General features: G+C 36.1%; 1 protein-coding gene across 3 annotated transcripts in view; it reads right to left on the reverse strand.

Annotated features, from left to right (window-relative positions):
* Positions 1–11,787, reverse strand: part of LOC107400195 (uncharacterized) — a 35,312-nt gene extending 23,525 nt beyond the window's left edge. For all 3 annotated transcript variants that reach the window (XM_076561612.1, XM_076561611.1, XM_076561610.1), the window contains exons 1-5: positions 11,723–11,787; positions 9,473–9,525; positions 8,634–8,815; positions 7,146–7,231; positions 3,331–3,420 (exon numbers count right to left, since the gene is read on the reverse strand). In XM_076561612.1, the coding sequence (XP_076417727.1) occupies positions 3,331–3,420; positions 7,146–7,231; positions 8,634–8,815; positions 9,473–9,501 (387 nt within the window). In that variant the 5' untranslated portion in view covers positions 9,502–9,525; positions 11,723–11,787. The remainder of the gene's footprint in view (positions 1–3,330; positions 3,421–7,145; positions 7,232–8,633; positions 8,816–9,472; positions 9,526–11,722) is intronic.
* Between the last annotated feature and the right edge of the window lie 2,662 nt (positions 11,788–14,449).

Consider the following 14,449-nt stretch of genomic DNA (forward strand, 5'->3'; position numbering starts at 1 on the left):
AAAAACACTGTAGACAGCTTATGCTGCAGAGTATGTAGAGCAAGGGGAACTCTCCTCCACTACTGGTGGGAGTGCAAACTTGAACAGCCACTTTGGAAATCAGTGTGGTGGTTTCTCAGAAAATTGAGAATCAATTTTCCTCAAGACCCAGCAATACCACTCTTGGGTATATACCCATGGAATGCTCAATCATACCACAAAGATGCTTGCTCAACTATGTTCATAGCAGCATTATTTGTAAAAGCCAGAACATGTAAACAACCTAGATGCCACTCAACCGAAGAATGGATAAAGAAAATGTGGTACATATACACAATGAAGTATGACTCAGCAGTAAAAATCAATGATACAGTGAAATTTGCTGGCAAATGGATGGAACTAGGAAATATCATGCTGAGAGAGGTAACTCAGACTCAGAAGGTATGTACTCACTCATAAGTGGACATTACATGCAAAGGAAAGTATAACTAGACTGTATGTTAACTTTTTAAACTTACAAAAAACTGAGAATTTCAAAATGATACGCACAGCAAACATGATGTGAAATATAAAACAAGTGGTGTCACTTACACTTGCATTAGTAGAAGAAATGGGGATATCATCATAAAAAATTCAGAGAGCTGGAGATTAGCTCAGTAGGAGTTATACTCACCTAGTATGGACAAGGCCTTGCTTTCAATTGCTGTTAACACACACACACACACACACACACACACACACACACACACACACACACACACACACACACAAATCCCTGCTAGATACGTGCTGGTTAATACCTATAACCCCAGCATTTTAGAGGCAAGGTAGAATGATCATCATGAGTTCAAGGTCAACCTGGGCTGCAATAAGAGATATGATCAATCACCAACCAAAATAGTGGATATTAGCAATCATAGCATTGAACCATGTGTGAGTGTATGCATACGAATACACGGAAATTGGGAGGAGAGTGAGGAAAGGAGGGAGGGGGAGGGAGAGAATAAAGAGGCAAAGATTAGACTCATTTTATTTTTTCTATCTCTGGCATTCAGTCTTCTCATTACACAGGGCAGAAAGTTCAAGGTACTTAAGGTTTATGAAGCAAGAAATAACAGCAAAATAAATGAGAAGGTTTTCAAAAGAGAAATTTGAATAGCTATTTCAACACATTCTGTTTGACAGTTTTGTCTCAGTCATTCCACAAGAAGAAAGGAATTTACCCTGCTCAGTGTTATTTGCTGAGAATCTTGACAAGAAACATGTTTTTTTTTTCATAGTACACATACATCAGAAAAGCAGATAAGGCCCAAGAAAGGGTATGAATCTCTGCAAGAGCCCCAGGTTGGAAACAGAGGCCAATCTTCTTCAATGCCATGACCTCCTGTCTCAAAACATCTAAAGCCTGAGAAACTCTTCCCGTGATGAACTTTATGTATGGAAAGGTCTGTTTGCTTAAGGATTACCCAGGAGAACGACTCTGTGTAACTTCTCAGATTTTAATTGATTATGAAAAATGTATAACAATTAGATTTATTGAAAAGGCACATAAAATAATAAAATAGTGCTTCAGGTATACTTTCTCAACCCTGTCTGATAAACATAACACAATTTCATTCCCTTTTAGTGTTTATATAAAAATATTTTTATTTATGTATTTTAGACATTGTCTCATGAATCCCAAGCTGGTCTCAAATTCATAGCATAGACATAAATGATTAAAATTCTCACCTTCCAGTCTTCATCTCCCAGTTTATGTGGTGTTGGGATCAAAATCAGAGCCTGTACTAACTAAACTGAATTCTCAGTTTTATACTGTTATTTTTATACACACAAGTCTCAAGTAATCAAGTACACATTCTTTAAGGCCTCTGCTTAAAAACACATACCCAGATACTTTACCTTATGTGTCATGTGTGTGCATATGTGTGTGTATATGTGTGTGTGCATGTGTGTATATGTGTGCATGCATGTGCATATATATGTGTAAGTGTTTTACCACAGATAGTAAAGGGCATAAAACTTCTGGACAAATTACATAAAACAATCAGAATAATATTATATCTAGCACTCTTAGTATAAGAAATCCTCATGTAGTAGGAAGAAGTAACTACTAATTTCAGCTAATAATGAATTTCATTTAATTAATTAGGAAAAAAGTGAACAATATTGGAGTTTGCTGTAGAGTAGTTTCTAATCTACTTTCAATGTAACTTTTGTATATCTGTTAAACTTTATTGATTCCCATGCTTTAAGCCCAAGTGCTATAGCTCTCTGGTTGAGAAGGCAACTTTGTGTAATGTGGAATATACAGTGAAAACCACTCAGATATGAATAACAACACCACCAAATGACACAGATTTTATTGAGGAAGATTATCCCATTACCTTTTCTTACCATTTCTCATTCTCACTGACCCTTTTCCTCCTTGCAGCTAACCCCTTCCAATTCTATTATCATATCCTGGAGGGAGGATCTCATGAAAACCTACTCTCCCTGGGAATTTACAGGTAGTTAAGAGTAATTGAAGGCCCTGTTCCTCCCAGATGGTTTACAGATAGTTAACAGTAGCTAAGGGGAGGCACTCATGAGATCTTACCCCTGTCCCTGAGAATTAGTAAACAGTTAGCAGTAACTAATGGGATAGTGGCTGATTTAGTCATAATTTACTCTTCAATATAAAGATAGAGATGAGGGACTTGGTGAGATGGTTCAGAAGTTAAGAGCACTCAGTGTTCTTCCAGAGGATCCCAGTTGAGTTCACAGCACCTGTGTCAGACAGCTCACAACTGTCTGCAATTCCAGCTCCATGGCAGCCAAAACCCTCTGAAGGCTTTTTCACATGTGTGACATATATATTCTCACATACACAAAAAATTAAAAATTAAAAATAAATAATAAAAAAGTAAAGGTATGTATAACTACTTAGTAGTTACGATGTATTTTTACAGAAAGGGAGGTAGGCAGGAGAGATAGATTGGCTACTAACAGTATTTATTACTCTTGTATAGGACTTGGATTCAGTTCCTGGCACCCACATAACAGCCCACAACTGTCTGTGATTCCAAATCTAGGGGACCCAATGCCCTCTTCTGCCCTCTCCAGTAACCAGGCTTGTACAGGGTACACAGACATAACTTTAGGCAAAATGTTTATACACATAAAATAAATATATTTAAGTTTTTTAAAATAAATTAAACAAGAATTTAAATACAGAAAAATTAGACCTATGATAAATGCCATAATTAAATGGGCATAGTTGGACATCATTGAGTTATATGAAGCTAAAAAGAAATACCCCCAAGACAGCACACCAGAAAGACCCTTTCCCCAAAAGCTGGAAATACTTACTGGTCGATGGCCAAGAAGAGGTAACACATTCTGCGATATAAAAACAACTTTTCCATCTATGTTCAACACAATTGAAATGTTTTCAAATGACTAGTAAAGAGAATAATAACATAATCAAATAGTGCAACAATTATAAAATGATAGCTTTATTTATAAGTTTATAAATAATGTGAACAGAATACTGAAAATGTGTATTGCTTACATATCAATGAAGTGGACATATACTTAATTAAAAAATCTGTTATTCTGCCTCCTACACAGAATCTACTTAATCTTAAGCATGAGATACTTATCAAATGATGTGTCACTTAGACAAACAAATTTCAATGTACACCCAACAAACACTAAACTCTCCAGCACAAGCTAGGAAGATTAAGTTCTGTGTCTAGATTGGCACACTTCAAGTATATTTAATTTTAAATACCAAGAATTTTTAAGGGCACTTTCATTTGTGCTTAGTCTTGTTATCTACTTATAAAGATGATTACTGCCATCCCTTTTCTTCTGTATAATGGATATAATATGTAGACAAATACTTCCTTGTTTATAACACTTAAATGAATTTTTTAATCCATAAAAATGTTTTCAGGATTGATTCTATACGTTTCATTAGGGCTGCTAACAGGAGCATGGGTAAGGGGTTCAGTGTAGGTGTTTGAGTACATTTCCAGTGGCTACAGCTTGAAGAAAATGTCTCTTGTTCCTTTAGCAACCAATAAGTGCCTAGAAACCCTTAGGAAGAGCTGAGGACTCATGATCTGCTCTCCCTTAGCTTCTGTTTACTATTAATTCTCAGGGAAATATGTGGTGTCATGAAATCCTTTTCCTCCAAGTTATGATAGTAGAAGGGTAGAGTATGTGGGAGGTAGAAAGCGGTCAGTGAGAAGGTGAAGGGACAAGAGAGGGTAATGGGATGCAAATTTCATCAAAATACATTGTATAAATGTATAAAATGTCATAGTGAAACTGACTATTTCATACAATTAATGTATGCTAATAAAATAATGAACTTGCTTTCAATACTAGGACCAAGCTCATAGTAAAGTAAGGGAAACAACATACCTCAGACTAGTATGAATGTGGGCACTAGGACATAAAGGAATGTTAGAGACTTGGGAAACCTGTCCATCACAGATGTCTTAGAGCTTGGGAATAAAGCAAAGGTGTGTTAACAGATAGTACAGGAAGTCAGAAACCATGGTGTGAAGCCAGGTTTCCAAAAATGTGTTATCTAGAGCATGGGAAATTCCAAAAGATTGTTCAAAGGTGATGTGGACATGTGTGTGCCTGCCTCAGTTTCAATTCTAAGAAGAGGATAACTAAAGATGGGCTGTTTTAGCAAGTACTAATCAAATGTCCATATTCACTTTAATAGAGCTACCTACAATCCAGCTACTGCATGTGTGATCTTCAACAACTCCAATCTAATATGTCATTCAAAGCAGTCCTTAGCCCTGTTCTGCAATAAAATGTTTATTTTAAGAAACAGGCTCACAGAATTCATGCAGACAGATAAGTTACAAATAAAGGATCTCATAGTAAAAACAAAATAGCAAACACAGGGAATGGAAATCTATTATAAATGAAGAGTGTATAGAAACAGTAAAATGAAGGATGAGATTAAAAAAATTGGAGTTTTAAGGCACAAAAAGAGTGCTGAATATTGGAACACACACGACAAGGGTTTTAAAAAATTTGAGTGAACCCAAGACACTAAACTGGTCAGAGATGTGAAACATAAGCAAAAGGTTTTCTAATGAAATTATCATAAAAATATCAATTCAGGAGCTGAGATTGTAGATCAGTGGCAAAACACTTCCTTAGCATGTATGAGGCCCTGGGTTCTATCCTCAGCATAAGGGGAAAGAAAACATCAAAGCAGAGGTTAAACTGCACAGTAAAACACAACCGGATAGCTTGGGCATGTGGTTATGTTGGTAGAGTACATATGCTCAAGGCCCTGGTACCCAAGCCCAGTAACAAAATACAAAGCAAACACAAATGGAAAAGGACTAGAACTGAAGACAAGACTCTGACGACAAGCTTTGAGAAGATTGTGAAGAAATGTGAATCCCTGTGTATTGTCACTGAGAGGTTAAAATGAAGAAGCTGTAAAAAACTATATGGCCATACCTCAAAATATTAGAGGACACCATAGACTCTAGTGTTTCTACTTCTGGACAAACAGAAGAAAGAGTTGAAAGCAGAGCCTCAAATGGCTGTGTTCATCCACATTCTCAGCAGCATTATTCACACTGGCCAAAGTTGGAAGCAATCTGGTATGGTTTGGATATGGTCAGTCCTCCAAGCATTCACGTACTGGAAGCTTGATCCTCAATGTACAGTGGGAGAGGTGGTAAAGTATTTAAGAGGAGAGGCCTAGTCGGGCGGTGGTGGCACATGCCTTTCATGCCTGCACTCAGAAGGCAGAGGCAGGTAGATCTCTGTTAGTTGGAGGCCAGCCTGGACTAGAGAGTGAGAATCAGGAAAGGTGCAAAGATACACAGAGAAACTCTGTCTTGAAAAAAAAAAAAGAGAGGCCTAGTGGGAGGACACTGAGGATACTTCCCTCATTAGTAATTGATTTACTTCTTATGAGACTGTGGTTGTTTCCTAACAGGTGTTTGTTACAGAAGAAGACTGATAATTAATCCCCATGATCTGGCTTTCTGATTTACAGTATGATTGTTCCCTCTCACATGTGAAGCCAGTTCCACTGTGAAGCCATCTCACAAATGATACAGCCAAGAGGCCATTAAAAGAGGACACAATTTTCAACTTGCAGCTAAATAAGCCTCATTTCTTAGAAGACAGCTATGCTAACCACTACACTACCAATGCGACATCAAGCTTCTTGTTTTCATATAGCTCTCTAACTCAACTATTTGATTTAGCCACAGAGAAGTATTAACACATATTCCAAGCAACTGACAGATAAAAGCCTCTGCAAAATGTTATATAACATGTAAGTGACTATTATTCAGCCTTCAGAGAGAATTCTGTGATCAGCTACAACATGAATGGATCACATAAATATTTTAGTGAGTGAAATAAGCCACCCGGAAAAAGAAGAATGTAAGGTTCTATTTTATGACATAAATAAATCTCTAAAATAATCAAATTTGTAGAGACAGAATGGAAGTGAAGAGCAAAATGTAAAGGTACAATAGACCCTTAAAAAAGAAAGTAAAATGTCCAATTATTTGAAAAGAACAATACTGGTAATAAACCTCTGATGAAGTGATTTGCAAAGTGAAAAGCACAATCTTCTTAAAAATATTTTTGTTTTATATGTATGAGAGGAAGGAATTATCCCAGTTTCACAGCACAAACCACAATGTTCAAGCATGCATTTTGTTTCATAAAATTATTGAAAGATTTCAAGTGATATATTTTGAGGCCTCTTAACAATACAAATTTCAGTATATCAACAAAAATTTCTTTTTAATAAAAGTGCTTGAAAGGACATAAAATGTCCCCATGTGGCTTAGGTTTCATCTAAGAACATATATTGTTATAACACTTGTTGCATTATTTGAAAGCATATGCATAACTCTTCCAGTTATTCTTTGAAAAGTGCTGTAGTAGCCGGGCAGTGGTGGTTCACGCCTTTAATCCCAGTACTCGGGAAGCAGAGGCAGGTGGATCTCTGTGATTTTGAGGCCAGCCTGGGCTACAAAGTGAGTTACAGGAAAGGCACAAAGCTACACAGAGAAACCCTGTCTCGAAAAAGAAAAAAAAGAAAAGTGCTGTAGTGCATCTTGCATTGTATGTGATTTACATGTAAAGTAACCAACAAACAAAAGCACCCTTACCTGAATAACTGTCTTATGAAATTCTTCATAGGTATTGAAGACGGGAACTTTATATTGGTCAAAGTTGGTTCTTACATTTAACACTCCTTTTCAGAAAAGAATGGAGAGGTATTGTATTAAGATAATTAGCAGTCAATATTATATTCCTCAAACTTATAATTTAGGAAAATATTTTATTATTTTGTGAATGTATGTTGGAGGAAAGTTCCATAGCTCATATGTGGAGGTCAGAGACAACTTTTAGAAGTTGATTCTGTACTTTCACATTTATATGGGTTCTGAGGATGGAACTCAAGTATTCAGGTTTGCATGCCTTGTGCATTTAACCACTGAACCATCTTGCCAGACTAAAGTTATAATTAATATTATCAAAAAGACTCCAACTTTGGAGTACCAATCCTTATAAAGAAAGAAATGAGGCAACTGAAAATCACCCAAGTTATTGGTTTCCTTTTGGTTCTGTCAAAATTTACGATCCATAATATGTCAAGTTAAGAATTATTCATAGACTCATACTACCAGTAGCTACCTAAAAACTGGAACTGTATTCTTTTCATTTCTGGACAAAGGTTTTTCACTGGAGAATCTTCAAGCCTCAACAATTGTCCCTGTTTTGCTCCCAATCTCCAGGTCTACTCAATGAGCAGCACACTTGAACTTGTCTTCTGCTCCTCCTCCTCACAGCCCTACCACCCCTCCTCCTTGATATGAATCAGCAAAGCAATTCAGCAACACAACCTCCTATCTCCATGCTTTGCATCCATAAGAATTAGCTCCTCTACACACAAGAAAAAGAGAAAGACTCAGGGTATACAACCCTTGTGCTTGGTGATTCTGACTTTAGGGCAGGAGTCTCACAGCATGCCCTTGGTGAATATTCTGGGGGGAAGAATACCTCAAGTGTCTTCACTAAAGAGGCAATGAGAACAGGGTGTGTAGCTTCAGTGAAGTAAATGAAGAGTGGTAGCAGCTATAGCATTGTAGAAGAGTGCTGAAGAATTAATGCAATGTGAAGGAGTGGACACAAGGCCTAACAAATATTAAGGGAAGTTTAACTACAGAGAGGGAATAGAAACAGAGAAACTCCTAGAGGAATAATGTAGTCAGGAAAATAGTTGTTTCACTTAAGATTAGGAGAGTTAGAGTATCTGCTTATGGGCATAAAGCCATCTCATGTTCTTAACTAAATGTGCCCGATGCTATAAGTTTCATCTTACAGGTCCACAGAAATGGACATTACTATTTTCCATATATGCTTCTAGTAAGCTCCATTCTTGCACAAGCCTCGGGAATATTTTATGCATTGAGCAGAAAAGAAACACATCAAAACAAAGCCTTGTGAATGGAGAGAAACAAACTGTGTAGCCAAAAGTACTTCAAGGTCTCCTCCAACCAATACTCTGTTCCCTAAGACACTTGAAGCATGGTGAGGGTTGTGTTGCTTTCAAGTCAGCAATGGCACATGGAAGAAATGGGCCTGTGTCAAACCTCTTGGATCAGAAGGTGAAGAGGTAGATGCAGAGGCAATAGTTGCCTGACATCTTGCAGGTCGTGTTCTGATTCTCGGACTAGATGGTCCGTTTCCAACCTTATCCATCATTTCCCGAAGTTTCTTCATCAAATTGGAAATATCCTCCTGTGTTGGCTTCTGGGTACATTTAAAGGACACTCTATAAACAGAAATGTGAAGAGTGAGCTTCCTGAAGAGTAAGGCTGAGGCAAATTATTCACATGGTGCTTCAATAGGATTAAGATGACAGAAAGATAGACTTTTGCATTAATTAAGCATCCAGTGTCTTCAATACACAAAATAACTACTGTAGCAGAATATGTCAGCTAATGGCCTTAATCCCAATACTCAGATGGGAAGGCAGGAGGATTGAGGATTTGAGGTAAATTTTGGGATAAGTCACATGAGCTAGGCTTTGAAATAAATAATATATGAACAAGAAAACAAATAAATCAAAATTCTATTTAAAATAATGAAATGATGGTGAGGCTCTTAAAAGCAGAGACCAATCTATTTCTATGTCTCCTCAGCACAGTCCGACACCATGCCTGGAGCTGTAGTTTAGCAATTACTTGAAATAAACCTAAATTCACTTGAGTGTAATGGTTTTTGCTTTACATCTGTTTTCACCTGCTTTAATAACAATAAGTCTGACTAGGTGTTCCAATGCAATTGAGTGCAACAGAGTGGAAAACCCAAGAAAGAGGCCATATTTCTCCAGAGAGAGCCAGGGTTTCCTCAGAAAGTCTATTTGGCTAGATTTGAAATAAAAACAGGGGACAGGGCTTTGCCATCTACAACAGTTATGAATTCTTACTTCTTTTTTTGTTGCTGTTCACGCTCCATTTTTCTGTCAGGTATAGGTGGAATCTAAAACCAAATCAGAGCAATGTATTACCAAGTAATCATCTTTCTACAATATACAGCATCTACCTGTGCTTTATCTATCACCTATTAACTTTATATCCTCCATTTATCCCATTTTCTCTCTTCTATAACCTATCTTTGATATGTCATCTCTCAACTATCTACCATCTATCTTTCCATCATCTATTGTCTAACATTTCTTTTCTACATATCATCATCTATCTTCTATCATCTAACAACTGATTATCTCTCTCCTATCATGAACTATATTTCTATCACATATCTCCTATCATCTATTATCTATCAAATCTGTCTAAATTCTATCATCTATGTATATAAATGAACTCTCTATTTGCTATGTTTTTATCATATATGTACCTCTCATTTTTTAATACCTACCTTCTTATATTTTTGGTTGTGAGCCTAGCCTTTAACGGCTGAGCTATCCCTCCAGCCCTCCTATCTTCTATCTACCATGTATCACTTATTTTATATTGCCTGTCTTTTATGCTGTATATAACATCTGTCATGGATTTATACTGATCATCTAGCTATTAACTATATTCAAGCCATGCTGTTTTTCACTTATTTCCCATCAATAATCTGTCCTCTTACAAACCTGTTTCTATCTTTAAGCTATTATCTTCTATCTTTAATCCATCATCTACCTATTCTGTGCTTTCATTATATATACCATTAATATTCTTGCTGTCTGTCTCTAATTTCTGTATATCATTGATGAACTAACTATATATACTGTATCCCTAAGAGACCAATATTTTCATCCTTCATCCATCTTCTACCTATTCTAAGACTTTGATTCATCTATTATCTTCATTTAACTACTGTCTATCCTATAGCTCTCCTGTGTCTATCATCCACCATCTGTCATCTAGCTACCCTTTGTTTATTTCTCAAATTTCTATAATCTGTCATACATACATCCTGTGTCTAAATTCCATCTATCTCTATTATGTAGCTCTACTATGGCTATCTTCCTATATACCCTCTAACTATCCTGTGTCTATCATTGTGTCTATCCTGTAGTTATCCTGTGTATATCTACACTGTAGCAATCCCGAGTCTATCTTCCATATATAAATCACCTATCATCTAGCTATCCTGTATGTTTGCCATTAATTATTAGTCCTCTAACTACCATATATCTTCCTTCCATCTATCTTTTATCTATCCTCTTCTGTGTCTATTTTTCACTTATCATTTTCCATCTATGTAGCATTTATCACCCAGCTATCCTGTGTCTGTCTACCATCTATCCAGCCTCCAGCTTTCCCTTGTCTTTCATCTATCAATTATTTATTCTCAAGATATCCTATGTTGATCTTTCTCTATCACCTCTCCTCTACCTATCCTGGGTATATATTTTACATGTATTTTACCCACTAGCATGTCTATGCTCAACTTCCATATACTTGTTTTACATCTATTATATATCTTCTACCTATCCTCTGTTTTCTATCTATCTTCATTCCTCTACCTATTCTGTAACTATCATCCATCATCTACATTCTAGCTATATTATGTCTATTATTCATCTGTCATTTATCTTCTAACTATCCTGTGTCTATCTTCCATCTATCTATCATATATCCCTTAGCTATCCTCCATTATATATCTAGCCAACTTTCATCTCTCTTCTTTCTTCTATACCCCCATTTTTCAATTTATTACCTATTCTTTATCTTAGTTCTTCATCTTCTACTATTTATACATTATCATCTATTGTCTATATTCTACCATCATTTTGTATCAATGACTAATAATGTATCCCTTATCAATCATATATCATCCTTCATGTGTTTTGGTTCCATTTAACACTCATGATAAAACTTTATAGTATTTAAAAATACAGGCCAGTCTGGTACTATTTACCAATTTAAGGCATGAGGATATCAGAGATAGTGAACTGTTGTATAAATAGTATTACTTGAGAAAATGAGAGCCATTTCATAAAGACCAAGTTAGACAACTAAGCTTAAAGATCACAGATAGGTATGTACTTGACTACATAACTTCAGACTAAACTATAAACTGATATAACTGAAATACGCTATTATCAAATCCAAAGTTTACAGTTGGTGAGGTCACCATCCCTGTCTCAATGATAGGGTACAACATTAAACATAAAGTAACTCAATAATTTGTCCTTACAGCACAGCACCAGTTGACTTAACCTTACCTCACCACCGAGTTGAAGTCAACTGCTCTTATGTTTACTGTATCCAGGCTACCACAGAATGCACAGGTCCTATGTGATTGGTAGGGAACATAAGACCCATGGATTCTGATTGGTCCAAGACTGTGATTGGACAAAACACAAGTTTAAATGACTCTGGTTTCTGTTAAGAACAAGACTGTGATTGGTATAAAAATAAAAACTTCAATTACTGTGATTGGTCCTAGTGTCAACATTGTGATTTGTTAAAAACATGAACTTTGATGAAGTGGCGAGTCTGTGATTGGTATATATATATATATATATGCCTCCATGCTTGTCAGTTGTTCTACGAACAACTAAGAAGACATTCACAAGTTACTGCTTTTCCTGATTGGTAACACCTGGCCAAATAAAAGATATCTCTTAAGTGATATATACATTATATTTATTTGTGTGTGTGTATGTATATGTATGTATACGTATATTTGATGATTATTTTATGTAAGTTTTATGCCTGCATGTATGTCTGTGTACGATGTGCATGCCTGGTATATGTAGAGGTAAGAACAATGTGTTGGATGTCCTATGACTTACAAATAGTTGAGAGCCAATATGTATGTATTGGGAATCAAATCTGCCTTGTTTTCTAGGGCAATATGTGTTCCTGACCACAGAACCATTTCTCCATTTTTCTCAAGTGATATTTTCTTGCCTCCTCATCATAATATGAATTAAGATAGGAACCTAGGGATACACCTCAGAGAAAGGATAGTTCCAGAAGAGGCAGCAGAGCAGCAGAGACAGCAAAGGTATCAACACATTGAAATATAAATTCTGTACACAGATACTGAAAAAAATAGCTGAACAGTTCAAGCGTGGCTAGGGCAAAAAGAAGAGCCAAATAAGAGAGGCAACAAGAGAGGGAATAGACATGAGCCTGAAGAAGTATATAGACGTTTAAAGTTTCATACAGAAGAAACAACTGTCCATGGAGACCAGAAAGGTTTCATAGAGGAGTCAAGTCTTTAGTTCAGAGGTGTTTCCAATCTTGGGCTAAGATTTCTAATGCTGACTTTTGGAAATTGCCATATTTCCTAGGACTACATAAGACCTATAAATGTCTGCTGCCAAGCGATGTGATATTTCAATGTCCAAGCCTGCCTTGGAGCTGCAAGTCTAACCACAGAGGAAGGCTGAACATTCTCTACTTCCTTGGCCCACACAAGAACTGAAACACTTATAGGGCTAAGGGTCTCAATATCAGAGGTTTGTACAAGATCTGCAATACTAGAGAGTCTTGCATCCTGCTCTTCATATTACTGTAGATATTTTTAAATTTTATTTTTTTTGTATTATTTGTTTGCTTTGACAAAGGATGCCATGTGAGCTAGCTGAATCTCAAACTCACTATAGGACCTTAAACTCTTGATCCTTCTGCCTCTATCTCCCAAATATATGGATTAGAAGTCTCTGCCACCTTATACATACAATTTCATACAATTTCTGTATGGCTGAGATGGATTCCAAATTGCTGTGGGATGTTAAATGTGTTGCTCTGACTGACTAATAAATAAAACACTGATGGGATAGGAGCCAGGTAGGAAGTATAGGCTGGACAAGCAGAAAAGAGAATTCTGGGAAGTAGAAGGCTGAGGCAGAGAGACACTGCCAGTTGCTGCCATGAGAAGATGTTAAGATACCGGTAAGTCATGAGCCACTTGGCAACTTATAGATGAATAGAAATTGGTTGATTTAAGATATAAGAATAGTTAATAAGAAGCCTGCCATGGCCATACAGTTTATAAGTAATGTAAGGGTCTTTTTGTTTATTTTATAAGTGAGCTGTGGGACTGGCAGGGCTTGGTGGGACCTGGAGATAAAAACTCTACCTACACCAAATGAGTCATATCACCAGCCTAATATTTTATTAATAATTTTTGATGTTTTTGCCATTTCTGTAGCTGTGAAAAATTTAAAAAAATCCCTAATCCCCATAGAAATTTAGTAACAACAGTATAAAATAGAATGGGTCTTTACTTACTAGGTATCATTATTATAAAGCACCAGTAATCAGGCTTTAGGGAAAAAATGTAGACATGTAAAATATAATGAAACAGAAGTTATTATTATCATTATTTTATGAAAACATAAAAATAGATCTATACATAAAATTAATTTTATTTATAATAAAAAGAATTATAATTCTGAAGTTAATACCATTAAAACCAGAGGCAAAGTGTTCTGCATGTCTATGTGTTTGCTGGGAATATGTGTTGCTCTGGTTGGTTGATAAATAAACAGTTTGGCCTATGACAAGGTAGCTTAGATTCGTGCAGGAAATACAAATATATAGATAAGAGAAAAGATAGCAGAGGAGAAGCTGCCAGCCATTACTATGAGGAACAAGATATAAAAGTACCAGTAGGCCATAAGCCTTGAGGCAAAATGTAGGTTTACAGAAATGGGTTAATTTAAGATATAAGACCTAGGTGGCAAGAAGGCTGCTATAGTCATAGTATAATATGTTATAATAATATAATACACACACACACACACACACACACACACACACACACACACATATATATATATATATATATATATATATATATATATGTATATATATATATATATATGTATATATATGCTTCTGTGTTTTTATTTGGGTCTGAGTGGCTATGGAACTGGGAGAACATAGCAAATCTTTCAACTACAATTGGCAACCACATGTGGTTGCAATAGTTTCCA

The sequence above is a fragment of the Peromyscus maniculatus genome, chromosome X, assembly GCF_049852395.1.
Source record: "Peromyscus maniculatus bairdii isolate BWxNUB_F1_BW_parent chromosome X, HU_Pman_BW_mat_3.1, whole genome shotgun sequence".
Classification (NCBI taxonomy): domain Eukaryota; kingdom Metazoa; phylum Chordata; class Mammalia; order Rodentia; family Cricetidae; genus Peromyscus; species Peromyscus maniculatus.